The sequence below is a fragment of the Phodopus roborovskii genome, unplaced genomic scaffold (assembly GCF_943737965.1).
Source record: "Phodopus roborovskii unplaced genomic scaffold, PHOROB, whole genome shotgun sequence".
In the NCBI taxonomy this organism is placed as follows: Eukaryota; Metazoa; Chordata; class Mammalia; order Rodentia; family Cricetidae; genus Phodopus; species Phodopus roborovskii.
This window is the reverse complement of record NW_026125295.1, coordinates 12,075,893-12,103,635: the sequence shown is the minus strand read 5'-3', so window position 1 is coordinate 12,103,635 and position 27,743 is coordinate 12,075,893. Positions and strand designations below refer to the sequence as shown.

At 47.1% G+C, this 27,743-nt stretch overlaps 3 protein-coding genes across 9 annotated transcripts in view; 1 reads left to right on the top strand and 2 right to left on the bottom strand.

Moving 5' to 3' along the window:
• Setd2 (SET domain containing 2, histone lysine methyltransferase) overlaps positions 1-16,871 on the top strand; it is a 91,090-nt gene extending 74,219 nt beyond the window's left edge. For 3 of the 4 annotated variants that reach the window (XM_051203316.1, XM_051203308.1, XM_051203324.1), the window contains 4 exons: positions 2,189-2,300; positions 13,588-13,668; positions 15,660-15,761; positions 16,063-16,871. In XM_051203316.1, coding sequence (XP_051059273.1) covers positions 2,189-2,300; positions 13,588-13,668; positions 15,660-15,761; positions 16,063-16,224 — 457 coding nt within the window. In that variant the 3' untranslated portion in view covers positions 16,225-16,871. Of the gene's footprint in view, positions 1-2,188; positions 2,301-7,929; positions 7,983-13,587; positions 13,669-15,659; positions 15,762-16,062 lie in introns of those variants that run through there. The other variant, XR_007835749.1, reaches the window with a different exon arrangement.
• Positions 16,872-19,393: 2,522 nt separating this feature from the next.
• Positions 19,394-22,898, bottom strand: LOC127235816 (death domain-containing membrane protein NRADD). Of its 2 annotated transcripts, none has more exons than XM_051203258.1 (5): positions 21,967-22,126; positions 21,385-21,530; positions 20,248-20,437; positions 20,019-20,158; positions 19,394-19,935 (listed from the first exon to the last, which is right to left on the bottom strand). In XM_051203258.1, exons 2-5 carry the CDS (start codon positions 21,425-21,427, stop codon positions 19,619-19,621), a joined length of 690 nt encoding a protein of 229 aa, XP_051059215.1. In that variant the 5' UTR covers positions 21,428-21,530; positions 21,967-22,126; the 3' UTR covers positions 19,394-19,618. The 2 variants fall into 2 exon arrangements, with proteins under 2 accessions (XP_051059215.1, XP_051059213.1); XM_051203256.1 differs by lacking the exon at positions 21,967-22,126 and adding an exon at positions 22,600-22,898 and having other exon boundaries at positions 19,395-19,935.
• Positions 22,899-23,207: 309 nt separating this feature from the next.
• Positions 23,208-27,743, bottom strand: part of Nbeal2 (neurobeachin like 2) — a 29,527-nt gene continuing 24,991 nt past the window's right edge. For 2 of the 3 annotated variants that reach the window (XM_051203110.1, XM_051203117.1), the window contains 16 exons: positions 27,565-27,689; positions 27,334-27,474; positions 27,074-27,204; positions 26,862-26,971; positions 26,653-26,770; positions 26,457-26,554; positions 26,098-26,214; positions 25,504-25,593; positions 25,311-25,420; positions 24,986-25,158; positions 24,788-24,882; positions 24,502-24,618; positions 24,249-24,407; positions 24,017-24,165; positions 23,608-23,743; positions 23,208-23,511 (listed from right to left, as the gene is read on the bottom strand). In XM_051203110.1, the coding sequence (XP_051059067.1) occupies positions 23,410-23,511; positions 23,608-23,743; positions 24,017-24,165; positions 24,249-24,407; positions 24,502-24,618; positions 24,788-24,882; positions 24,986-25,158; positions 25,311-25,420; positions 25,504-25,593; positions 26,098-26,214; positions 26,457-26,554; positions 26,653-26,770; positions 26,862-26,971; positions 27,074-27,204; positions 27,334-27,474; positions 27,565-27,689 (1,971 nt within the window). In that variant the 3' untranslated portion in view covers positions 23,208-23,409. Of the gene's footprint in view, positions 23,512-23,607; positions 23,744-24,016; positions 24,166-24,248; positions 24,408-24,501; positions 24,619-24,787; positions 24,883-24,985; positions 25,159-25,310; positions 25,421-25,503; positions 25,594-26,097; positions 26,215-26,456; positions 26,555-26,652; positions 26,771-26,853; positions 26,972-27,073; positions 27,205-27,333; positions 27,475-27,564; positions 27,690-27,743 lie in introns of those variants that run through there. The other variant, XR_007835731.1, reaches the window with a different exon arrangement.

The window sequence follows — 27,743 nt, the reverse complement described above, 5'->3', positions numbered from 1 at the left end:
GTGTGTGTGTGTGTGTGTGAGAGAGAGAGAGAGAGAGAGAGAGAGAGCTGCGTGTATGTCTATGAACCAGTATTCCTGGTGCCTACAGAAGCCAAAAGAGGGCATTAGAGCCCCTGAATGGAAGTGGAGTTACAAGTCTTTTAAGCTGCTGTATAGGTGCTAGGAATAGGTTTTAGGTCATCTGTGAGTGGGTAAGTGCTCTTAAGCATGGAGTCATCTAGCTCTCCCTCACATACCATGGGTGGGTATCTGGGTGTGTCTGTCAGTTTTTTGTTGTTGTTGCAGCTGCATTGTTTACTCCAGGTTAAGCTGACTTACTAGCTTTGCTCTGATTCTCCCTATCTCTGCCTCCCATCTTGCCATAAGGATGTTGAGATTACAGGGGCACAGTCTTGCACTTAGCTCTTTTATGTGCATTCCAAGGACTGAATTCAGTTCTAAGGCTTGTTTGGCAAGTGTTTTTTTTTTTTTTTTTTTATCTACCAAGCCATTCCCACAGCTCCAGCTTTAACCTTTTAAATACTGCCTTCATAGATTTCTCTGTGATAACTGATTTTAGACACTTTTTTATTTTATTTTATTTTATTTTATTTTTTGAGACAGGGCTTGTCTGTGTAGCTTTGGAGCCTGCCCTGGAACTTGTTCTGTAGACCAGGCTGGCCTTGAACTCAAAGAGATCCAGCTGCCTCTGCCTCCTAAGTGCTGGGACTAAAGGCATGTCATCACAGCCTGGCTTGATTTCATACTCTTGACTGTGAGTATTCTTACTTAAGTTTTTATTCACAAATCTAGCTTTAAAAAAAAAAAAAATCAAGCCAAGTGTGGTGGTACTCATCTTTAATCCCAACACTTGGGAAGGAAGCAGATGCAGGTTGTCTGCATGCAGAAATCCAGGCCAGTCAAGGGCTATATAGTGAGCTAGGATAAAAATCAGATTGTTGAGATGGCCTGCAGATAAAGGCTCTTATCACCAAATCTGATAACCTGAGTTTGATCTCTAGGACCCATATATGGTAAAAAGACTATGTATGAAGACTCCCAAAAATTGCTAATTTTCACACATGCCCCATGACATGAACATTCCTCCTCCCTGCCTCATGAATAAATAAATGTAATTTTTAAAAATTGAGATTGGGGAGAAGGCTCAGGGCTTAAGTGCACTGGCTGCTTTTCTGGGGTTTGATTCCTTGAATTCACATAGTGGCTTACAACTGTCCACTACTTTAGTTCCAAAGGATCAAACACTCTTCTGGCTTCTGCAGATACCAGGCACGTGTGTGGTTCATAGACACACATACAAGCAAGGTAACCCTGTACATAAAATAATGAAACCAGCTGAGCAGCTGGGGAAATGCACAGCAGTTAAAAACACTTGTTCTTTGAGATTATTCTAGTTCAGTTCCCAGCACCCACGTCGGGGTATAACCACTTATAACTCCCAACTCCAGGACATTCAGCTTCTTTTTATCTCTGTGAGCATCCTCACTCCTGTGCACTGTGCACGTACCCACACACACACACAAAATTTAAAATAAAATAATTCTTTTAAATAATCTAGTTGATGGTGATGGCATGCTCCTGTAAGCCTAGCATTCAGGAGGTAGAGACAGAAAGATTGTGAGTTTAAGGCTGTCCTTAATCCCATCCTGGGTCATATATTTGCCTGTTTATTTTCAAAACAACTATGAATATTCAATGAGTTAGCATGGCTGAGACTTTATTTCCAATTGAGGGCATTTTTAGCAAAGAACACAACCTTTAAACAATTTTTTCTAGGTTTCAGTCATTAAATAACGTGTAGAATTACAAACATGGTCAAGGGTTGTAAGGGATGTGATTCATTTTTCTCCAAATACATAGTAGTTATAGTAGTTACTGACATCTTTATCTGCTCCATACTTTTTAAACCCAGGATGTATCTAGTCCACTGAGTCAACTGAGAAGCAGAAAAGATGTTTGGTTTTCTTGCTGTTGGCAGTATCTTGCCAGTTTTATCACATAATTGACTTCAGATGTGTGATGGGATTAATATTAGATATATATCTCAAGTCTAGAAGCTGTCAGAAGCATGTCTCAATCTCATAGTTCTGGCTTAATGTCTGTCCTGTTGCATATTTTGTATTTTTAAACTCTGCCAGGGTTGAGTGTTTTCTACCCATGACAGCTTCTCTGTTCTTACTTCTTGTAGACAGACTCAGTGGGACCCTCCCACTTGGGAAAGCCCAGGAGATGGTACCAGCCTTGAGCATGAAGCTGAGATGGACCTGGGAACCCCAACGTATGATGAGAACCCCATGAAGGTGCGTGTAGCTTTTATGTATGTCCTGGTCATTTGAGCATCTGTGACCTTTTAGTAAGGTTGGGAGCCATATAGTTTGGGATTTTTTTCATCTTTCTTTGGAAAATATATGAGAGTTTTGTATCAAAGGAAGAGAAAGACTTAGACATTCAAGGTCTCAGATGCAGATTATTTACTTAAGAAATTTATTTGTAAGTTTTCTGAATATATGAGTAGAACAGTTATGAAAATGTTTTGTAACATTTTGTAAACTGTTTAGTGACAGAAGGCTAAAGGAGAAAACTAGAGGCCCTATGATAATTACATTCCATACTCCTTTATAACTTATGTAGTATATTAATTCTTTTCTTCTTGATAATGAGCTGTATACTTGTTTATTTTTGAGGCATGGTCAATGTTTGCCCAAGCTAGAGTATACTGCAGCTAGTGATCTTGCTATCCCAGTGTTAGGATCACGAGCATGTGCCAAAGCATTCCGCTTGTTTTACTGCAGCTAGTGATCTTGCTATCCCAGTGTTAGGATCACGAGCATGTGCCAAAGCATTCCGCTTGTTTTGTTGACCCTTTAAATTGAATACTTCAGTGGGCATTACAGTTTAATGTCCTCTTATTTTGAGATTGCTTAGATTTGGAATGAATTTAAACTGGTATTTTAAAACTCACCAAGGGACTCCTGGAGATGGCAGAGAGGATAATGTACTGCTGCCTAAGCCAGAAGACCTATCACAGTTCAGACCTGCCAGCATTCCTACAGTACAATAGTGACAGAAACACGATTGCCTGGAAGCTCCTGAGCCAGCTAGGCTGGTGTAGATAGCATACTGGCAAGAAATAACAAGACCCTGCCTCAAGACAACAAATGGCCTCAAAAAAGAAAAAAAAAAAAAAATCCCACAAAACCATGACATTAGTGGTATGCCCATATTCATATATACACATTATGTATACAGGTAGATAATGAATCCCACCCAAGGAACCAGGAGGGTTGCAGATTTGAGGCCAGCCTTAGCTACACTACAAGATCAAGTCTAAATGGGGAGGGGGAATAAGCCATCAGCAGGTTGAAGAACTTACCTCCAAGGCAGATGTTCTGTGTAATCCCTGGGACCCATGTTGGATGGGGAGTACTGACTCTGAAAAGTTGTTCTTTAACTGCCACATGCATGCTGTGGCGTGTGTAGTCAACAAAAAAAAAAAAAAAAAAAAAAAAAAAGGCACTTCATGTGGTTCTCAGCGTATAAGACTTCCTTCCTTTCTTGTTTGTTAAAGCCATGGAACAAAAGACAATATGGAAATGCTAGAAAAAATAAAACAATATTTTATTCTCTATGTTTTCTCTGACAGTTACTGAGATTAGATGTGGTATAACTATAAAACAAGTAGTTGCTAGTTGAAGTACCCTTTATCCTTATTTATTAATAAGACTAAATTATCTTCAAGGATGAGTTATCATCCTGTATATTTTAAACCTGAGCATTTTATGGGTTTTTTGTTTTGTTTTGTTTTTTTCCTTAAGGACATAGGAAGAGACACTGAAGTTATTAAGGATGGGTGGGAGGGGGAAGAAAGGAAGAAATAGAAGCTAGAATGAGCTGAGTTTGAGCACATCCATACCTTCTTTATATTTCATTAACTCTTCTAGGAAATGTTTTAATTTCTTAACTGTATGTTAGCGGGCATCTCACATTGTGACCTGGCTGGCCTGAAAACTCCAGGCATCCCTGTGTTCTGCCTCACACGTGCTAGGCCAGAATGAACATAATTTCTAACTTGTTGAGTATTTCCATATGAATCAAAGCTTTGAGAGGGCCTCAGTATTTTAAGAATACAAAGGGATCCTGAGATCTAAAACTTTGAGAACCACTGTTTTAAGATTTATAATCCCTGCTGAGCGGTGGTGATACATGCCTTTAAATCCCAGTACTCAGGAGGCAGAGACAGGCTGGTCTACAGAGTGAGTTCCAGGGCAGGCTCCAAAGCTACAGAGAAACCCTGCCTCAAAAAACAAACAAAATCATTTATAATTCCCATAGTATCTTGTAACAGGCTGGTTTACACTGTACCACATTTCTGTGATTACTTGCAGTATAACTTTTTCCCTGAGTCTAAGAATTTATGTTTCATTTGCTTCTGCCCGTATTCTTTTTCATTCATTTTCTCATATGTTAATTACACTTTTAAGTCTGTTAATGGTGGTTAAGATTCAGATTGGGATGGGGGGGTTACCTCATTAGTGGTACAGGTATTTAGCATATGTGAATGTAGACTCAATTCTTTGCACTCATAGCTACAAAAAAGGTCTGATAAAAAGGTTAAAGAAAAATTTAAAACTTTTATTTAGCTAGGTTCTGTTTTTATCCACTACTTAGCATTTCCAATACTTCATTCTTTGATGTAGAATTTTGTTTCCATCTGGAATCATTTTCTTTCATCCTGATACAGTTTGTAAGCTTGTTTTTTTCTGAGGAAGGAAAAAAATCTTCAAGCTATCATATCCCTTTAAGAAATACTGAGTAATTTTAGTTCTATTTTGGTACAGCAAAACTGAGCTGAAAATAGATCAAATATAGAAGGGAATGCCTGGTGCTCGTATTCCTCTCCTTCACTGACATCTAGCCCCAGAGAGCTGTGCTTTTAGGGTCCCTGTGTCTTTCTGTGATTGGTGTTTTTTTTTTTCACTTTGGTATTGAATAAAGATCCAGTATTTGATCCAACCACTGCTTAGCTAGTTTCTTGTTAAAGAATATCTTACTTCTTAGCTTCTAGGTTTTGTCATTTTGGATAAAACTACTGGAAACACCTGTGTGTGGATTTTAGTTTAGACATGGTTTTTAGGTTTTTTTTGTTTTTTTTTTTTTTTTTTTTTGGTAAATACCAAGGAATATAATTACTGAATTACATGATAGGAATCTGTTCTACTTGGTAGAAAACTTTGATACTGTTATTTGAAGGGTATTATCACTGGATATAGAATTCTATTATCTTCTGTTCATATGAAAGTTTTTTTTTTTTCCTGCCTGTATGTCTGAGCACAAGGCCAAAAGAAGGTGTCAGTTCTCTGTAGGACTGAAGTCACAGGTGGTTGTGAGCCACCATATGGGAATCAAATCCAGGTCTTCTGCCAAAAGTAGCCAGTGTGCTTGCTTATACTTTCTCCTATTTTTCAACTAACCCTCCCTCCCTCCCTCCCTTCCTTTCTCTTCCCTCCCTGCCTTCATTTTTTGAGACAAGTCTTTATACATAGCCTAGGCTGTCCTGGTACTTGCTCTGTAGACCAGGCTGGCCTCAAACTCAAGAGATCCACCTGCCTCTGTACCCCCCTTTTCCCCCCACCAATGCTGGGATTAAAGGCATATGCTACTACCCCCAGCCTACTTTTCAATTCTTAAATACATTACTTCTATTCTATTCTGTTTTGTTTTGTTCAGACAGGGTCTTGCTATGTAACCCAAGCTGATGTTGAACTTGATGTGGTCCTGCTGCCTTTGTCTCCTGAACTCTGGTGACAGGTGTGTCACCACACCTGGCTTATAATTGTCCTGATAAGAAGCATATATTCTTTGTTCTCTCTTATACACTATTCTAAGTTGATTTTTTAGTGGCTTTGTTTTTTTTGGGGGGGTTTGTTTTCTTTGTGTTTAACTTTCTTGTGATTTTGCTTCTGAACCCGGATTGGTAGTTTTCATCAAAGCTGCAAGTATCTTAGCCACTTTTTTCAAATCTGTCCTTCATACTGGCCACTCTTTCCTGCCATCCTGAATTGTATACGTGTTGCTAGACTGCTTGATTTCTCACAGGCCACTGAATTCCTTCCTTCCTTCCTTCCTTCCTTCCTTCCTTCCTTCCTTCCTTCCTGCCTTCCTGCCTGCCTGCCTGCCTGCCTTTCTTTCCCCCTTACATTGATTGCCATAGTCCCGTTTTCTTCTTTCAAGATTACTGATGCTATAATTTATAATCTAAATTCATCCAGTGATTTTTTTTTTTCCAAGTGTGCTTCAGTTATCACGGTTTGCTTTTGTTTTGTTTTGAGACAGGGTCTCTCTATGGAAATCCTGCCTTTTCTCATTTTCTAATGTAAAAATCCAGATCAAAGCCTTCTAGGTTTGGTTTAAGCATCATATATGAAAAAGGAAGTACTCTTTGACTTTTCAGTCATCCTTTCCCTAAAGCATATAGCAATGGTTTGGGGTGTCAGTCAGTCTTTGGGTCCCTTTTGAGACCATGATCTCTTTGCCCAGTCTACTTAGATAGCTGGACTCTACCCTTGTTAGTGTTTTACCATCGCATTCATTTACTAAACATGGCTGTAGTGGGAGGACACTTAGGAGGAAAGTCTCCACTCCTTGTGTTGCGTTTTTATTCGCTTGGTGTCTTTATTTAAATGTGAGCCTTTCACAGCCATACATTGCACCATTGAAACAAGTGTTTTTGTCGATCACAAGCCTTGTGTGACACGCAGAGATGGAAAGAGAACTGAAACTGGGTCTTTGTCATCTGAAAGCTGAGCTTAGAAAGCTGCTGTAGTGGAAATTCCCGCCAAGTGCTTTGAGACTTTGGTGGTTAGCTCTTAAGGCCACATGGAGTGATATCACAGGACAGGTGGTTTCACAAGTTTTGCAAAATTGCAAACAGTCAAAAATATGTGGTATAGTAAAAATTTGGGTACATAAAAGATACTGAGCAAGACAGAAAGATGGAAGAGTAGGAGTGGGTTATAGTGACCAGTAGAATTGCTCATTTAGTTAGAATATGGCATGCCCTGGGCTCTGTCCTGAGCATGGTCCCAAAAATAGCAAAGAAAAAGCAAAAACACACCCTGGAAAGTATGTCAGGAATAAATTGTCTGAGGTTTGCCAGTGTGATTAAAGTGCAATAGGTACTTGGGAGCTAGGAAATACTATTCTTCAGAGGAATCCAAACTATCAAGTATGTGTCTCTCTAGTGGGACAGGCTTGTTTGAAATAATGACAGAGCAGAAAGACAGTTGAGAAGTATTATTGAAGTTAAGCAAACCAGGCTGGATATGGTGATATACACCTTTAATTCCAGTACTGAGGAGGCAGAGGCAAGCCGAGCTTTGTGAGTTCAAAGTCACCCTACTGTACACATCAAGTTCCAGACCAGCCTAGGCTATGTGCAAGGCCCTGCCCCCCCCCCCAAAAAAAAAAGATGTAGCAAACCAGGTAGATAAGAAGCAAAAATTGTCAATATTGTCCAGTTTTAGCTGAGGTGGAGAAGATCCTATCATTCAGTTTAAGTATCAGAAATGAAGGAGGAAAGAACAAGAGGAAATATGATAAATGAAATTCGGGCTGTTTGAGCTCCCTGCAGGATTCAGAATAGGAATGGCAGTTGAATCATCAATACATTGATTCTTGATGGGAAAACATAGGTATGTGTATATGTGTTTCACAACCCAAACTGGGGCTTTGAGTTCATTTGGTTTATTTGACAGATGGCATTAAGTTATTGTGTGGCTCTGGTACTCACATAGAGAATGTATGATACAACAAATCCGGGGAAGGTGTGCAGTGGGCATAGAATTCTTTGAAAAGCTCTGGGTGGTAGTAAAAGCTTTTGATGATTAGACTAAGCATCTATGAGAGCCTTCCTTCTCTGTTTCCCTCCAGTGTTGTTCCCTACTCTTGATCATCTTGTACTCTGTTCCATCATCCATCATGTGGTGAGTGCTATAAGTCAAATCTTCCCTTTGAGAGCCTCAGACCTGACCATGCTGGCTGCTTGAGAGAGAGAGAGAGAGAGAGAGAGAGAGCAGTTTACTTCTTTCCCATTCATCCCAGCGTTCCATAGATGTCCCTGTGTTACCAAAAACAAAAAACAAAACAAAACAAAACAAAACAAAAAAAAAAAAAAAAAAAAAAAAAACTTAGAGGGTAGGATTTGCAACAAAGAGGTTTCTCAGTTGTTGATCTTGTTTTCTTTTTGTCTTTTAGAGTTAGACTAATTTGCAAAAGGTTTCACACCATATCACTTAACAATAATGAAAAAGGAACCCCAATTGAAAGATTGTGAGAAACAAGATAAACAGTCTTCATCTCTATAGAGGAGATGCTTTAAGTCACTCAGTTAGTATGGCGGATCACCAGCTGGGGCACAGAGAGCTCCAGGCCTGCCTTGCACTTATTTGTAGGTGAAATATATGGGTGCAAGCCCACGGGTTCCTAGTAATGTCTTATTAAAGAACTCTAGTTCCATGGATTTTGTAAATTCTGTTTTTCTTTGAAACACCATTGTTAGGATTTGCTTCTTTAGGGTCCCTTTCCTCCTCCTTCCTCCCTTCCCTCCCATCTCTCCTCCCTCCTTGTTTTCTTCCTCCTCCCATTCCCTGCCCTCGGTTTTTGTTGTTAGTTGTTTGTTGTTGTTTTTACAAATTAAGAGTAAACTGCAGCCTTTCACTAGAAGCACCCAGTGAAGTGTTATTTGGTGTTTCTAGGAGTGGCAGCAACTCCAGAACAGTGTGGTGAGTTTCTGTATTTTCAGGGACCTTCCCTTCTTAACTCTGTACTTAATGTGCTTTGTACCTTTGTGTGCTGGAGAACTTAGGTTGCTTGTATTGAATGTATGCTTCTGATGGCTCAAGTTCTACTTCTAATTCAACCTGTCACCAAACATACAGTTCCTCATTGAGTAATCTTTTACATTTCACATTCTAAAGAGGGTTTAATTAAATTGGGGGGGGAGATAATAGCTGAATAATATTTCGCTCTCTCCTTTTCAGAGCCCATCTCTGTAACTTACACCCTCTTTCCCCTTTCAAAGGCACAGAGGTTTTCTGACTTAATTGCATCTGTATGCCTAATAAAGAATGGAGTTGGCTTTTGTTGTATCATTCGTGTTCTTCGTGAGTACCAGAGCCAGCCACACAGTAACCTTAATGACTGTCCGCCAGTGAATGTGGATGAACTGAAAGCCCCGGTAACGTGAGGGTGCTATGACTCCTCTTTTCTCATTTCCTGGAAAGTCAGGTGCTTTATAGATGAAGGCTCACAGCGGGATCAGCTTCCCAAAACAGTGAGCTCTGGCTTTGTCTCAAGCCCTTTCGCCTGCTCATCTTCTGTGTGTTTATCTGACTGTTACTTACTTTGGCTCCCACCAAAATTTTCTGTTGACTGATACATCATATGACCCAAGTTAAAGAAAAAGCAAACTGATAATTTGCTGCATACCTGAGAACACTTGACTGTTCTATGTATGAGTGGTCACCCCTGCAGTGGTTTCCTTGATTTCAGTGAAGCTGCTTTCTCTGCAGGGTCATTCTCTAGCCTCCCATGAATTGAGGACCGTTTTGGGTCAGACTAATAATGTCTTTTCTGATGTTAACAAAGTTTTCAAAGGCAATGGCAGCGTACTGAGTTGGGAGATCCCAAAATTTTTCATGGCAGTAGCAAGTGCCGTCTTGTCTCTACTGTTGCTCCTTTGCCTGGTATTGGGCTTGAGTAAGAAGTGTTAGTGCCTGAATGAGTCCCATTCTGTGTAGACACAAAATTAATTTCACGATGGGTGGTGGTGGCACACACATTTAATCCCAACACTTGGGGCAGGTGGATCTCTGAGTTCAAAGCCAGTGAGTTCCAGGAAAGCCAGGGCTATATAGGGAAACCCTGTCTCGAAAAAAAGAACTGTTAGTTTTGTTTTCTGATTTATGTGACGTACAATTTGAACATTGCTTTCTCAGTCAGCGCTCCTTGACCAAATGGGGTGCACTGTGCTTTGTGACTGTTTAAAGTTCTCCCGGTCTTGCCCAGTCAGGACTGAATTAGAAAGTTACAAATGTGCTTGCTCTCTTTTTTGGAATGTATCTTATGTGTGTGGGTGTTCTACTTGCATGTGTGTCTGTGTGCCACTTGTATGCCTGTTACCCATGGAGGCCAGAAGAGGGCTTTGGAACTGGAGTTACAGATGTTTGTGTGCTGCTAAGTGGGTGCTGGGGATTAATTAAACTGGGATCTTAATTGCAAAGCCATCTTTCTAGGTACCCCCCCCCACTTGTTTTTGAAGACTGAGTCCTTGCTAGGTGACCAAGAATGACCTTGAACTGCTCATCTTCTTGCCTCTGCCTCCCAAGTGCTGGGATTACAGGCATTCATCACCACGCCAAGTTTATACAGTGCTGGGGATCAAACCCAGGGCTTCCTTCACGCTAAGCAAGCACTCTACCAACTGAGCTACATTCTATGTCTATGTAGCACAGTGATTCTTAACCTTCCTAACGCTATAACCCTTTAATACAGTTCCTCATGTTGTGATGGCCCCAGATCATAAATTTATTTATGTTGCTACTTTGTAACTGTAATTTTGCTACTGTTATGAATTGTAATGTAAATATTTGTTTTCTAATAGACTTAGGCAATTCCTGTGAAATGGTCAGAGACCTACAGGTTAAAAACTACTCTCTGATTTAAAGGGAAGCAGGATCCTCACCAACCCTGCCTCCTCCATAGGATCAGGACCCTAGCAATGGCTATTGACGTTTTGAAGGCGTTTTCCTTACTATTTGTGTTTTTACTCGCTTCTGGGATCTGTAAGAGAACATCTGGGGGTTGTGTTCTCTTATTTATATATAGTTGTTTTGCTTTAGGAGATGGTCTCTCTCTGTTCCCCAAGCTGGACTAAAGCTTACCACAGAGCCTAGGCTGGACCTATAGGTTGGGTCCTATCCTCCTGCCTCAGCTTCTCAGCTAGGATTACAGGTGTGAGCCACCATGCTCAGATATCCAGATAAATTGTGGATCTCTGACTATCTGATACCTTACTGTGGGATTTATACTCATTGGAGGGGGTGGGGTGAGGATGTAATCAGTCTCAAGACAAGCCATGTGTGGCATAATCCAGTGTTCAGGAGCCTGAGGCAACAAGAATTTTAAGTTTTTGACCCTGTCCATGTGTGCGCCCCCCCCCCCGGTCAAAATATTGAAAATAGGGTTTCTTTGGGGTTTGTTTCACTTTTTCTCTAAAAACAGAAGGGGCGACCTATTCCATCCTCCAGCTCCCACCTCCACTCCCCCCCCCCAAAAAAAATAGAAAAATGGCAAAAAAAAATATAAAGCTTGTTTTTTATTTTTGTTTTTCAAAACAGTTTCTCTGTGTAACCGCTATGACTGTCCTGGAACTCACTGTGTAGATCAGGCTGTCCTCTAACTCGCAGATCCACCGTCTTTGCTTCCTGAAGCTGGGATTAGGAGTGCCACCACACCTGGCCATGTAAAGTTTCTGATAGAGCTTTGGGCAGCCGGAAAGCTACCTTTCTCAGAAGCAGGTAGAGGGACTTGCACAGCTTCTTCAGCACCAGAGTCTGTGTTGTGGGAATGGAAGGGACAGAAGTAGACATGGGTGGGGTGTCACAAAGTACATTGCTCTGAGCCCCCAGTGAAAGCATGAACAGGGCTGGAGAGTGGGCTCGGCAGTCAGGAGCATGTACTTTTCTTGTTCAGTTTCCAGCAGCTTGTGGGATGGCTCACGAACACCTGTAATTCCAGCTCCAAGGGGAGCTGATGCCTCCCTCCTCTATGGGCACTCATGTGCACATATCTACACAGAGTTACACATAATTACATACATAATTAAAGATAATAAAAGTAGGGGCTAGGGGGAAAAAGCCAGGCAGTGGTGGCATTCACCTTTAATGTCCCACTTGGGAGGCAGGCAGATCTCTGTGGGTCAGCCTGGTGTGCAAAGTGAGTTCCAGGTTAGTCAGGGCTGTCACACAAAGAAACCCTGTCTTAACCAAAAAGGGGGTGGAAGATGGTGCTAGAGAGGTGACTGAGTGGTTACGAATACTTGTTGGCTATTAGCAGAACACTCACATAACTCCAGGTATAACTCCAGCTCCAGGGGACACCAAGCATGCATGTGGTACCCATATACATACACTCATTCACACACATAAGTCTCTCTCTCTCTCTCTCTCTCTCTCTCTCTCTCTCTCTCTCTCTCTCTCAATTTATTTATTCACTATGTACAGTGTTCTGCCTGCGTGTATTCCTGCAGGCCAGAGAAGGGCATGAGATCTCATTACAGATGGTTGTGAGCCACCATGTGGGTGCTGGGAATTGAACTCAGGACATCTAGAAGAGCAGCCAGTGTTCTTAACTGCTGAACCATCTCTCTAGCCCCTCACATAAGTCTCTTTTAAAATTAAATGAGCTGATGTTCCTAGAACATAAAGTTTTTTTTTTTTTAATATTTTCTGAATATTTCATACTGCCACATATAAGGCATCTTCTGTGGGTTTTGTTTTTTGTTTTTGTTTGGATTTTTTTGTTTTGTTTTTTAAAAGATTAATTGTTTACTATGTATACAGTGTTCTGCCTGCACACCAGAAGGCATCAGATCTCATTATAGATGGTTTTGAGCCACCACGTGGTTGCTGGGAATTGAACTCAGGACCTCTGGAAGAACAGCCAGTGCTCTTAACCTCTGAGTCACCTCTCCAGCCCAGAGCATGGCAATTTGTATTCCAAGCGGAATGCTGATAATTACTTTTACCCCAGGAAGGGCCATCCAGCGGTGTGGATATGGTTGGTATGGCAAGCTGATAGCTCATCACCTCTTGGTGTTGCCTGGTTAGGGGGAATTTGGTAGCCTCTCCCGTGGCAATGGGGATAGTGTGTTTCTGGATTTACCATCATCTTGTCATTTTGGGAAGAGTATATTAGTTGTCTTAGCATCTACTCACCTGTTCAATGAAATGAATGACTCCTATCCCGTGTTCACAAATGTTACAACTCCTTGGGTTTGGGGGACTTTTTTGAGACAGTATCTTACGTAGTTTAGGTTGGCCTCAAATTTTCTGTGTAAGTTTGTGTTTAAAGGTTGCCTTTAAACTCCTGACCCTCCAGCCTCCACTTCTCCAAGAACTAGGATTACAGGTGTGCTCTATAATTCCTCAGTCTTACCACTTCCTAAACTAGACCTTCTAGGAGTTTCTCTAGCGTGTTGAGACTGTCATGTGTAGTGTAGGCAGCCCCCACCTAGGCAGGGGAGGTGCTGAGTACAAAGGGTCTTCAGAATAGAGCACTTGACTTTGTTAACATGTCAAGACAATGTACATTCTCCACAGAGAGAGCCAGCTATGTGAAAGATGTAGCTGAAACTTAAGATAGAGGTTTGGAATTAGGGTTATCAGGAGGCCAGAATCAGGTGACTGAATTTTCTACTATTAGCCAGGGAGCCTCCAAGCCCTGTCCTTTAGTCATGAGAGTTCTGGAACAGTGGGGCATCACCAAACGGGCAGCTCATGTTAGCACTATTGTGTTTCTCTTTTCTAGACATCAAAAAAGCCCAAGACAGCAGAAGCAGACACGTCCAGTGAGCTGGCAAAGAAAAGCAAGGAAGTATTCAGAAAAGAGGTAAGGTTTGCAAGATGTGGACAGCATAGTCTTGCCTGAAGATGGTTTAGCTTGTATCTCTTGCCTCAAAGTGCTGCTTTACCCATCAAGAATCCCATAACTGTCTCTCGCTGACATGAGAGGGAGGAGTCCATCTGCCAGCACATTTGCTGTTTCACTGTGGGCCTTCTATAGCATCCTAAACAATGGGAAGCTATATGTGTAGTATTAGGCTCATAGCGTTGGGTGCTTCCTTACTTCTGTGATTTAACTATGTAATAGTTTTGTGATGACACATTGGCACGTACCTTTACAACTAGGTAAGCACTTTGGTGTTTGTTTCAGCAGCCCTTGAGATAAACAAAAGTGGGAGTTAATCTTATATATGTAGAGGGACTTCTAAGATCAGAGCTCCAACCCTGATAAAATTGTAGTTCTCTTTCTTTGTTGCCTCCTGGTAGCTGCTTGCTTCATCTTGACACCGTGTGTGACACTCTGTCTGTCTCCACTGCACATATGTGTGGCGGTCAGAAGACAACATGCATGTGGGAGGTGCTTCTTCCCTTTTACAATGTGGATGCTAGGAATCAAACTCAGACCATCAGGCTTGGTGATACATGCCTTGATCCAGTAAGCCATCTCACCAGCCCCCAGATTCTAAACTCCAGGTTTCATGCATTGAAGGGTTCATAGTGTGTTGAAGTTAACAGAACTGTAAAGATGGCAGTTGTGTGAAGAGGGTGTCATGATAGGATTAGAGGCCAAGAACATTAAGAATGGCTCTTGAGCCGGGCAGTGGTGGTACACGCCTTTAATCCCAGCACTCGAAGTTAGAGGCAGGTGCATCTTCTCAGTTCAAGAAGAAAGGCTCTTGAATCTAAGGTAGAAACTGGTCAGGTGGATAAGAAAGGAACGTAAAGGTATCATGAGAATGTACAGCAGCATTCAGGAAGTTATAAGCAGTCCCTCAGTCCTTGAGCACTAGTGATGTGAGGGGTGGAAATAAGACTACATCGAGCCCTTTCATGCAGTGCCTTTGTGCCTGTGTGTTTAGGGAGCCACCGATTCTAAGCTGAGAATAATCAAAGCCTTGACTAAGTGAAGAGTGGGTTAAAAGGGTGAAATCTGGAGGCCAGGCAGCCATAGAAAATCCTTTGGGTAAAAGGCTTACCTAGCCAGCTGTGGCAGCCAAACCAAGACCCCGTGCAGATCTCACAGTCCTCACTGTCCGTGCATGGTGTTGGTGTTGCAGCTCGACCAATCCAATTAATGGCCCGACCCATTCCTTGAATGTTTTAAGGGTTACAGAGTTTTGGGGATGGAGAGGCCTGCTTAGGGCATTCCCTGAAGTAGCTACTAGATAGGATAAACCTTATAAAACAGCCCAGAAGACTGCATTGGAGATGGTGGACTGAAGAGCCCTACCCTGCACCCTAATCACCCATATTTTGGGTGATTGTGGTCTGTGAATAAACGTGTAATACTTACAGGCTTGCAGTGCCCTTTAAGGGCAAAATGCCTACCTGCAGTCCTGGAGTTGCAGAGCCCTCTGGCAGCTGAGGAATACTCTGAGAATTACTCTGCTACTCTGCCCTGCCCTGGCTCCAGGGTCCCGAACACCTAACCACTAACTCTTCCTAGGAGTACACAGTGCTAGAGAAGCACTCTGCCAACTGAGCTATAGCCCAGGCACCAGCAGCTGTTTATGAAGGAGAAGCAAACCCTTGTGGTCTGATTACCTCTCATAGGTCCCAGCCTCTTAACATTGGAATTTTTGTTGTGTGAAATCGGGGGCTACTCCCAGACCCTTGTTGCTGGTACTGCAGCCTCTCCAAGTGAGGTTTGGTTGGTCTGGCTGGGTCAGGGTCATTTTCTACACCTCACTGGCCTCCTACACTCCTAGATCTGAGCCTGAGGGCGGTAATGGGGGCTGGGGGCTGTGCTTCTTGCTGCTGCCTTTCCCAATGACCCCATCCGCAGTTAAGCAGCGCGTCTCCTGCCTCTGTCTGCAGATGTCTCAGTTCATTGTCCAGTGCCTGAATCCTTACCGGAAGCCCGACTGCAAGGTGGGCAGAATCACCACAACTGAGGATTTCAAACACCTGGCTCGAAAGGTACTCCCCTGCTCCTGGTCTGTTGATGTTCGTCCTTAGAAGTCATGTGGCTTCTAAGTGACTCTCCCTCATCAGAAAGTGTGGCTTTCTGTGCCAGATGCCAAGGCTTGGGGCCCAGGAATGTGAGGTGGGGAAAGTAGGCATCTAAAAGACTTTGAAAGCTGGGTCTCCTCCCTTTCCCTGCACCAGCTTGTCCCCACCCACCCTTTGGTTTCATTCATAGCCTGCCCTCCCTGTGAAGTCATTTTCCATTCTGATGGTGTCTGCGCTCTCTCTCTCTCTTTCTCTGTGCCTTGAACAGCTGACTCACGGAGTTATGAATAAAGAGCTGAAGTACTGTAAGAACCCCGAGGACTTGGAGTGCAATGAGAATGTGAAACACAAAACCAAGGAGTACATTAAGAAGTACATGCAGAAGTTTGGGGCTGTTTACAAACCTAAAGAGGACACTGAATTAGAGTGACTTGCAGGGCCAGAGTGAGCAGTGTGATCGGGAAGGACGAATCCTGTGGTTTCTGCCCTACCCCATGGCCAGGCCTGTACGTACTACTGGTGTGATGACCCATCATCCTGAGCAGTTCAGACCTGCAGGTGTGAACTGTAAGCCACAAATGAGCTCTATTAAAAATGACCTCTAGTTGTGAGCTGTTGGGATGGAACAGTTACAGGCCATCAGAAGCAGTAGCTTAGGGAAGACTTGGCCACACCCGACCCCATTCTCAAATCTGGGTCTCCCACTTGGCGGTGCTGTCAGCGCACAGACCCATGCGCACCCTCCCCCAAGACCCTTTACCCCGATGATCTGTATTATATTTTAATGTATATGTGAATATATTGAAAATAATTTGTTTTTCCTGGTTTTTGTTCAGTTTTTGTTTGCTGTTAGCCTCTATGTGCTAGAATCATGGAAAGACTTTGTAAGGACAGTATAAATTCTCCTGCAAGGTTTAATTTGTTATCATGTAAATATTCCAAAGCAGGCTGCCTTGTGGTTTTGGCCAGCCTTGTGCTATGTTGATAAGATTGATTTACTGCTTAAGATCACTTTACTTTATCCAATTTTTACTGAACTTTTTATGTAAAAAATAAAATCAATTAAAGAACTTGCAATGTGTGGTCCCTAAAACTTAATCCAGTTTGTTTCTGTTGATGTTACTGGAGAGAAAAAAGATGTAGTGGCCACTGGGGTGTGGAGTCCAAGATGAATCGTTGCTACTGCACTTTTTTTTTTTTTTTTTTAACAAGCTTTGTTCCTACAGGGTTAGACTTCAGGTCTAAGGCTGAGCTCAGGGGAGGCAATTTACAGTTATTCCAGAGCAGAGGACGCATGACCCGAGACCTCGCTGCCACTTGCTTGTTCTGTTTTGGTTAGTGGGTAAATCAAGAGAAAAGCCAAATGTCTTTTCATTTATACCCCCTGGCCGGAGAGTGTTACTGGATCTTTTTGCCTTCAGGCTTCATTTCTCCTGACCCACAGTTTGGGAGAAATGTTTAGGTCCTGGCTTCCCGCTTCATTACCTGATGCTGGGCCCGGACACTAGAGGGAAGGCAGCGAGGGGCGGCAGCAGTGTGGCTGCTGCCTGCAGGTGTGAGAGTGAGCATGTATTCTAGATGCAGGCTCAGCATGGTCTCCTTGGTGATGAGTTTTCTGGGCAGAGAGGAAGTTCATACTAGATTGGGACCCATCTGTCCTCAAGAGTGTAAGATCCTGCCAGGTGTTGGTGGTGCACGACTTTAATTCCAGCACTTGGGAGGCAGAGGCAGGAGGATCTGAGTGCCAGGCCAGCCTGGCCAGGACAGGCTCCAAGGCAATACAGAGAAACCCTGTCTCAAAAAAAAAAAAAAAAAAGTATGCGATTCTGCTCATTGCAGCGCTCTGTTGGAGGAAGAAGAAAAGGCGGTCAGGTCGAGGATGTTGGGATTACAGCACCCAGTACTTGTGCTCAGCATTTCAGAGAGTAGAGAATATTCATTTAACCCTTAACCCGTACAGCTCTTTAAAATTGGCACTATTGACCAGACTAAGACAAAGCAAGCATCACTAACTTACAACCCTGTAGTAGAGAGCTGAAACCCTTTATGGTCATACATGCTTTGTAGCAAGTCTTTCTTCACCACCTCTGGGGTGTTGACTGCACATGTGTGGGTATTCAAGTGCCTTAAGTGAGACGGCATAGTTCTTACCTCATATCTCAGGTATCTGGACTGCTTCCAGAACCTAATAGCATTCCACTGATACACAAAGCCACAAATGTGAACCCTGGATATCAAGGGCTAGCTAATGCTCTAAAGTCTTTTCCCACAATACTGTATGTAGCCTCCATAACAGCATATTATTAAGTGGACCACAATTTACTCAACCCTCAACGTTTTCTAGTGTGTCTGCTCCCATGTTTTTCCAAGGAAACTGAGGCAGCCTATCAGAGTTGGTAACTAGCTGTAAAGTTTTAGAAATTTTTGAGAATTTTTAACTTTTTTTAAACCCCCAAATGTCTTCATTTTCCCCCATATACTCCCTAATGTTCAAATTACCTAGGATGGGCTAAAGTGTGTCAGTCTGTTCATGCAAAATTTTACCCTTATTGCTGGTGGCCCTGCTGCTAACTACTGACATGGAGTATGATATCCCCTCCCCCACCTTTTTTTTTAAAAGATGTTCTCACTGTGTGCCAGGCTAGCATCAAACCTGTGCTCTTTCTTACCGCAGACGTCTGAGTGTTGGGATTACAGATGCGAGCCACCATGCCTGACTGACATTTATTTTAACAAGGACAGGCTGTTAAGCAGCTATGGTCAACTATTTCTGAGGAGGACCAGTAGAAGTAGCCAGTCCCAGGAGCATCTCAGTGCAGTGAAGGAGGCAGATCTGCTTTGGGTCCTGCTTCACTCTGACTGGACCCCAGGACTTCTCAGTGAGTCTGAATGGACCTAAAGCCATCTATCTAATCCATGTGCACTGGTCCTTCCTAGACAAGGTCTTCCACAGAGGGGCTCCTCAGAAGGCATTGTAACCCAGCTCTCTGCTCCCACTCGAGGATGGGAGTCTGTGTGGAAGTACAGGTGGTTTGTCTCAGCTGCCCTGTGTGGAGCAGGCTGCTTGCCGGCTGTGTTCAAGCCACACAGCTGTGGAAGCCTGTTTGAAACCCCTTTGCCTGGGTGGCAGTCTGGATATTGAACCTAGGACCTTGTATGTACTAGACAAGTACTCTCCCACTGAGCTAGACACCCTCCACCCCCGACCCCGGCCAAGCCCAGAGTCCCAGCTTTAAAATGTCTTCCTTTTCTTGTCTAAAGATGACCTGAAGTCCTCAACACCTAGCTTACCACAACTGACTTGTGGTCACACAAGGGTCCTGTGACACACATGGGAATCTTAGGGACAGGGGACTTAATAAACATGCCTCCAGCTAAGCAAAGGAGACTGGAGTTTTGGAGGAGACGTGGCTTTCTAATGTGATCCAAACACTGAAGGGCAGGGGTGAACTCCAGTCAGCCCCTCCATAGCCCATGCACACAAACAAGTGCCTGCCATCCTAGCTGCTGCTTGGAGAGGGTCCTTCTCTGGGCCTCTATTTCACAGCTACTCAATGTCTTCCAGGCCCAAGGAATCAAATAGACTAGGATGCAAATCAAAGTTGCCTTTAATATGTGATTTTAAAAAATAGCTGGAGCTAAACAGGCAGAACAGGGGTCTATGGGCAGAGCTGGCCCCCTCTTACCCATCCCCTCATACTCTGCTTCCTGGCTGGGAGAGGAGGGTGAAGGGACATGAAGCGGCTGAAGCCAGAAGTCCTTCTTGGACTGAGGCGGTAAGAATGGTAAGGAGTGCCAGTGCGGGCAGCACTGGGAGATGTCACTCACACCACAGAGCAGCCCTCAGCTGGTGAGCTCAAAACCTGGACCACATCTTCTCTGCCTATGGCAGCCAGGGCATCCTCTAGCGCTCTGAGGGTGGCTCTGCTTCCTTCTTGGACAGCCCAGTCCCTTAGCAGGGTATAGGCTGGTGCCTGGCCATGAGCTATGGTATCCACAGCCTCAGCTTGGTAGCCCAGCTGGCCTGCCAGCCCCTGCCAGCCCTTGGCGGGTTCACCCAACATCAAGAGCCGCTCGACCTCCTGCTGCAGCTGCTGTGGAATATGCAGGTAAAGTCGGCAACCGGGGTCAGGATGTGGTCCTGGGGTAGGAGACAAGATTCGTTAGTGGTTGGTGAGACAGCACTAAAAACAAAGGACTACTTGACTGAGGAAGGATGCTCACCCTGGCTGGGGATACAGGGCTCCAGACAATGGGGAGAGTCCACGAAGACACTGTCACCATGCCTCTGGTCCCTGTCAGGGTCCCCAAGCTCTACAGTCCGAGCTTTGGCCAACTGTTGTCTTTGCTTATGTGAGCGCCAACTGTAGAGGGCAGAGGGTACTAAGACAAGGAGCTGGCTGGGGATCCAGGCGTGGAGGGGATGCCACAGGGCAGCACCCAGACCACCTACCATTTGAAGGCCACATAGGCAAGCAAACCAAGGACCACAGTAGCTAGGAGAGCACAGTAGACAGGAATGATGTTGCTTGAGGCCCCTGGAGGCTCAGGGGGAAATAGTGAGGAGGTATTGGGAGCCAGGGCTCCTTCAACTCCTGCCCACACGCTTTCCCTGTCCCTATCATGCTCATTCAGGGCGGTATCTGTGAAGACAAGGGTCAAGTGGTCAAAACAGCCTCACCTAGACCATCTTGGCAGAAAGTTCCAAAAGCAGAGCTCACCATGTAGTTAAGGATTCAGCACGGTATCCACAGCTGAACTGGCAAGAATGGCTCAGTGGACAGACACAAGCATGACAACCTGAGTTTGATCCCCCAGGATGCGCATGGTAGAAGGAGAAAATTGACTTCCACAAGTCCTCTGAATCCCGCATGCTTACTAAGGGGTTAACAGTGCTTGTTCCATTACAGGACCAGAGTTCTGTTCCCAGCACACAGGGGCTCACAGCCACGGAACCTGAGCTCCAGGGGTTTTGATGCCCTCTTAGGGCCTCTGTGGGCAACATCACATACACACACATGTACAGGTACATACGTACACATAAGTAATTATTTTCTAAGGTGACTGGCCCTTTGCTTTGCCACTGTGAATAACACAGATGTATCTTGCCATCTTCTGACACAGGCTGTCTCTGTGTAACAGTCCTGGCTGTCCTCGAATTCGCTCTGTAGATCAGGCTGGCCTCGAACTCACAAAGATCCACCTGCCTCTGCCTCACAAGTGCTGGGATTAAAGATATGTGCCACCACCACCCAGCTGCATCCAGACTTGTGTTCTTGCTGTTATGCCTTCTAAAAGCATGTCAGGAATCTATTCTGGAAGCCTTCTTTAATCCCTCTCCATGCTCTGTTTACACCACCTGTTTACGTAGTACTGGACTGAGACAACACTAATGTGTGTTGTTTTCACAAAACCATAAAAATAAAACTTAACTGGAAGAAAATACTGATGCTCTCTTCGGCCTTAAGTCTAGTGACCAATCCTTGTGCCCAGTGTAGACAGAGGGATAGAGCCTGTGAATGGATTGTACATGACCTACCTCACCTCCCAGTCTGACTGCTACCTAGGATCTGGGTCAAAGAATGCGTACCTGCATGGACCACACCTTTGCTGTGGCTGACGTTGTAGAGCATGGCTTTGCCAGGCACTGCCTGCTGGGCTTCTTGGTGAAGGGGAGTCGTACACGGCGCTGAGCTGAAGAGCCAGAGGACTGCTTTTCTGAGTCCAGTAGGAACTCTGTGTGGAGATATGAGGCGATCCTCAGATCTGCCATCAAAAGTCCCTGGGGTAGCCTGTCCCCATTACTAGCTCATTCCAACATGATTCATGCCAGGGCTGGAACAGTTTCCCTGTATTGAGTAGGTGGAGGTGACTGAGCTGGCCCCAATAGCCAAAGCTGGTGGGTTGGGGTTCAGCTGAGGATGGAAATTACCCTACCTCAAAGACCTTGCCAAACACCTGTGCTGAGTCTAGGGGCTTAAGGAGAGCACAGATATATGCAGTGTGATCCCCACCTCATGCTGAAGCATCCCTAGGGACCAGTGAAAGGCTCGTGCTCATGCATATCTGCCAAAACCCAACATCCTAAGGTCCCAAGACCTGTACTGACTAGGCTCCCACTCTTTGCTCCAGTGGCCAGCCCTCTCCTGCCCAGGCACTGAGTGAAAGGTACCTTAATGGGTTCAGGAAGGTCACAGGGCCTGTAGATCCAGGGGCCCTAAGGTTAGTCCTTTCTCAGGTGGAAATTGCAGAGAGGGTCACTTCCTGCAGGCCGAGGAGAAGCTCCAGATCTGGAAGGCGGAGAGACCTCTCCTGAAGAAGGAAGAGACTCAGAAAGAGCCTCCCCCCCCCACAAAGCCCCAACAATTACTGCTGCATAACTGAAGGATCTACCACATGACATGTGTGTGGTATGGCTGTCAGCAGTCCAGTGCTGGAGCCAGGTAAGCCTCGGGGGTGGGTGGCCCCTTTACGGACTATGTACCTTTGTGTCACTTACCACATTGGGAGTGGGGGCCTTTCCAGTATCCTAGTTGATGTGTGGGCCTATAAACCAGTAGCAGTAGACAGGCCATGGAATCTACCCCACCCATCCTGAGTTGCTGGAACTTCTCCCAGCCTCCCCACCCATCTCTAAGCCCAAAATTCTAAGAAACAATTCAACAGCCCCCGCAGGCCTATACACACCCCAACACAGACGTTGGTACCAGTAGATCAGGGCACTCGAGGTGGGAGACTGGGAGAAAGGAAGTTCGGGCCCGTTCCACCTAGCAGAACCCAGCTCGTCACTCCCACCCCTCCTGACCTTCGGGGGCCACCCCTCCAAGGGTGCCAGGATCCACTCAGCCAGGAAGACGGCGGGAGTCCCTGGAGAGGGCAGGTTCCGGTCTGCCCAAGAAAGAGTGAGCCAAAACTAGGGGCGGGCCAATGCGTGGGGGGGGGGGTTGGAGAGGGGAGCAGGACAATGAAGAGGCGGGGCTGAGCTCGAGGGCGCGGTCTCGCCCCCGCCCCACGCTGGAGCACGCCCGAGCTCTCAGGGCGCCGGGAGGCCGACACCGGCCTGGTTGCCAGCGCGCGCAGATGGCATGCAAAAGCCTGAGATCCAGGAGCCAGGAAACGGCTGGCAAGGACAGAGGTGGCTAGGTTGGCTACACGGAGGCCAGCCTGCCCAGGAAGAATGACATGTCAGGCCAGACCGGGAGACGGGGGTACTAAGGATGGTGGCCACAGAAGGCCGACAAGGCGGGCACATGTATACTCAAGAAACCAAGTGGCTACAAAACTAGGCCAAGTTTATTGCTGAGGATGGGCAGCGAGAGTCACCTTTAGGGATTAAGGCCACGGGCGGTCTTTGTGCTTCACTAGAACGTGGGGTTTGAAAGTAGGAACTGCCCCCACCCCACCCCACCCCACCCCACCCCAGATTGTGCAAAATATGCAGCTGCGGCCTCGGAGGCCGGCGCTAGGTCTCCCCTCAGCCGGCGAGGGGCGGGACTTCCTGGTGATGCCATCTACCAATCCCTGAGCTGGAGGGTGGGCCCCGCCCACCCCCGGGTGCAGCAGTCTGGGCAGGGCATCGTGCTCGGGCCGGGGTCTGAGCACCTAGACGCCCGGTTCAGCGAGCTTCGCCAGGATTGTACTCTGTCTCGCCAGAAGACACCTGGGAGATGCGCCGCGAGGAGCGCCACAGCTTCCGCGCGAACTGGCTGCTGCGCACCTGGCGATGGGATGGGATGGGATGCGGTGAGCCTGGGCAGCTACTTCCCACCCGCCCTACTGATTCGATGCCCGGCCCGCCTGCTTTTGTCCTCACCTCTGAAGGCTGCCCGGCGCCCACAACGATCAGCTTGCCATCCTCCAGGCCCACCAGTACGTGGCTACGCTCCTTGGTCACAGACACACTGCGCACTGGCACTTTCATGGGCAGGGGAGACACAGCAGGCCGCAACCTAGAGCAGGAAGTGGATATACAGTTAGTCACGACTGCAGGAAGTCTTAAACAGCTACCAGGTGTCCGTGTGTCTACTTCTGTCCTCACTTTAAGGCTGGCTAAACTCAATTCCGATTCACAAGACTCCCACAACCGTGTAGACCAGGGAAGTCCAGGGCAAGAATCTCCATGGGTAACACGTAGAAGAGCGTGCTACTGGCACCCTATGCCAACGACTACCACCTACAGGGGCCGGGCACTAAAAGCGGGGCTCACTAAAAGCGGGGCTCACGTGTTCAAATGCAGGATATGCAGAGAGCACTGGATGGTGCCCAGCAGAACGAAGTCTCCAGCCACTGTCAGGGCTGTAGGCTGCTCGGCCAGGGGCAATGAGGCCCGCAGCCTCCCATTCACCGAGTATAGGTGCAAGGAATAGGTGACCTGGGAGAAATGGGAACATCACCAACCGCCCCACCATTCTGACGCCTGCCCCGATGTCTTTGTTGGGTACCCTGTCCCCATACCTGGGCCCCAGGACGTTCACAAGCAGAGCTCTGCACAACAATCTGACCTTCAGAGCCCAGTGCCAGATGTGACACGGGTCCAGGCAGTGTGGCACCTGGAGGCCTTAATGCTGCCACAAACTGACCTCGGCGCACAGTGTGTATGATCACAGTCCCATCCTACGGAAGGCAGATTAGGATGCTGAATAGAGAACTGAAGGCTCTAGGGACAGTGTCTTAGCGGACAGCCTCCCTGGGGCATGTGTACACACACCTCGGACCCAGACACAGCCATATCAAGTTCAGTGCTGATGGCCACGCAGCTCACCGCAGCCTCGTGTCCATACAAAACCTGTACAGGCTTCGGCGCCAGCCCTACTGAGAAACCGCCCTGTGGGAAGGAAGCAGGGCTAGCTTTAAGGCTCGGGCAAGTAAGACTCTATCCAAGCCAGAGGGGTGGGGGTAATGGAGCCCCAGACTTGCTCGCGGTGGAGAAAGGAGGGTAGCCGTGAAGGCTCTCTGAGGGACAGGAACCTCACAAGTCTGCCCACCACACACACCTGCTGCAGAAGACGCCACACCATGCACGTGGTGTCCCGGGAGCCCGAGATGAGGTAGATGCCACAGGTGTCCAGTGCAAGGCAGGTCACTACGTCTGCATAGGAAGAGGACGACATAACAGGGTTAGTGTATGCTCCCAGGTCCCATTCCGCGTCTGCCTGTCCGCCTCTCCTCCCTGCCACCAGGCCTGTTCATACCAAGGTGTCGGCTTAGCTGGCTCAGCAGTTTGCCGCGGGGTAGTCCAGTTACACGTAGGCTGCCATCCCAATGACCACCGCTGAAGAGCAGCTTCCCATCGGGGGCCACTGCCAGCGCTTGCCCACTCATGCCACTGCCGGGCACCCATGGCCCACTGAGTAGTTTTTGTACCCTAAGCCAAAGAGAAGGCAATGAGTGAGGCTGGGCCGCGGGGAACTTGGCCAGACCTCTCCCTTGCAGTTGGGCTGCATCTCTTTAAGTGGGAAGGTGGTTCAAGGCATGGGGCTTGGCTCACCTAACCCTACCCACAGCTCTCTGTCTTACTTGGGGTTGCTTATGCTGGGGTCTTTGCTGAAGGTGAAGTAGTTGTTGATGTTTCGGTCATAGGGCAACCAGCTGTGAGTGCCCAGGAGCCCACTGGCACTCACAGTCACCTGTCGGTAAGAGTGTGCTGAGGTGGTTCCGGGGCAAAGGCAGGAGGCATGAGTTAAGGAGGGACCCTGCCCAGTCCACTTACCAACAGGTCTGAGGAGCTCTGGGTGATGAAGGAGTGGGATTGCCGGTGGGGAACCAGCGCTAACACCAGAGGAACGCCTTCACTGACGACCTGGGAGAATGGGGAGGGTGACTGTGTTGAGGGGCGGGAGAAGCCCCAGGGGACAGTCTTTCCAGTGGGCACCCTCTTTTCTTTGCCCTCGACCCTCAGGGGCCCAGAGTGGGCGTCACATAGAGAGGTGGAGTCCTCGAAGCACACATGGCAGCAGTATGTAGAAGAGCATCACAGAAAGAGGAAGCAATCTCAGCCTGGCTCCTCCCATCCCTTACTCCTGAGCCTCAGCCCAATGACAGGAGCCTATGTGAAGATGCAGGAAGGATCCAAGGCCATATTCCCTCCATCCCGACCCCCGGCTCCCCTCAGGTCCTCAGGGATTGTCCCGGAAGTCACAACCTGTCCTGGCCCTCCTCAAGAAAGCCCCCTTCCTCCTACCCTGCCTACAAGATGCCTTTAAATCAGTTAATTCACTTCGTATTCCCATCTGGCCCCACGAGTGGGAAGGACAGTGCAGTTAAACCCGTCTCCCAGAAGAAGCTAAGCTCCTGCCCTCTTCACCTCAGCAAAAAAAGCCTTGAGCTGGTCCAGGTTCTGGAAAATGCTAGGTGAGTTAGTGTCCAGGCGAGCAAGGCGATTGGCTGCTTCCTCAGCTGAGAGCCGGGGTGGGTGTGGCTCCTGGAGATGAGAGCTAATCAGCACCATGACATGAGTGCTCTTTTGTTTTGGTTTTGTTTGAGACAGGGTTTCTCTGTGTAACAGCCCTGGCTGTCCTGACACTCACTCTGTAGACCAGGCTGGCCTCGAACTCACAGAGCTCCACCTGCCTGTGTGTCCTGAGCGCTGGGATTAAAGGCGTGCACCACCACCGCCCCGCTGACACTGGTGTTCTTGACCACTGTGTTCTAAGCAGCTCTTACCTTTAGCAGCTGACAAGGAGTCTGCCCAAAGTTGCTGATGATGCCTTCCAGAGCCTTCCGTTCCCGTTCATCTGCCACATGGTCCAGGTCCACAGCCCCTGAGAGGGAGGCAAAGTAGCCAGAGCTCCTTCAGTGTCTTCTGCATCGCCACTTTGTGCCCTGGCCCCAGCTTCCGTGTAGCACGCGCACCGCCTACCTTCATAGGTGCAGTAATAGAAGACATTGAGGGCCTCCTCGGCTGCTGGACCCCGCTGCTTATAGCCAAAGATGAGGTCGATCCACTCATGCAGGTGGGTGGACACATACTCTGACTCCTGAGGGCAGGAAGTGGCAGTCAACCCTGGGACTGCAAACCCCACCACAACTCACCTCGGGCTGCCTGTCTGTGTGCGTTCACCTCCTCACCAGAGCCCGGCGGTGCTGTTGGATGAAATCCTCTGGACAGCTGGCCCATGGGGGCAGCACCACATCGTCCACCTTCTCATTGGTCAACTGGAGGCAGCCCAGGTCAAAGCCTAGCAGAGGAGGTTAGCAGTGTCCCTGGGTAACCCTGGCCACCCCTGTCTGGGCACTCATGCCCCAGGCCCCCACTCCCACAGCCAGCGCCTGCATGCTACCATTCTGGTTCTCCAGGAAGTCGGGAAAGTAGAAGAACTCTGGGATGAGCTCCTTCACATCAGCGGGACTCTCCAGGCGTGCCTGCCAAGCTGCTGCCACTGAGTGGAACTGCCTGTCAGAGCAGTCGAAGCTGGTGGAGGGACACAGCCAAGGTCAGACGACAGACACAGAGGGATGCATCGAACCAGACGCAGACAAGAGGCTGCCAGGAAGACTGTGTCCCCCCTCGTCCCCCACCTCCCATCAGCCCTGGGCGCACCGGCCACTCTGCAGCTGCACGTGCAGGGAGGTGAAGGGCTCCACACGGATGAGGTAATGCATCACACCTGCCGCATTGGAATAGTGGGTTCCATAGTGGAACTTGTCGATCGTACCAGCTGGGTCCTCAAAGCTCTCATATCTGAAGCCACAGGCAACACACATCAGTAGGAGCCTTTTGCCCGCCCATCCCCAGCCCACCATGCCCCGCCCACCCTGCCCACAGGCTCACTTCTCCCTCACGAGCTGGGCATGCTTTGGGTTCACCACACCGATGGGTTTGGACAGGTCCCGGAAGACAGCTGGATTGCTGAGGTCCAAGACTGGGGACACATAGTCCTGCAAGACCCAGGGGAACTGGCCACCCACCCAGGGGAAGAAGCTGCGTGAAGACCCTGATGGCTTGCCAGC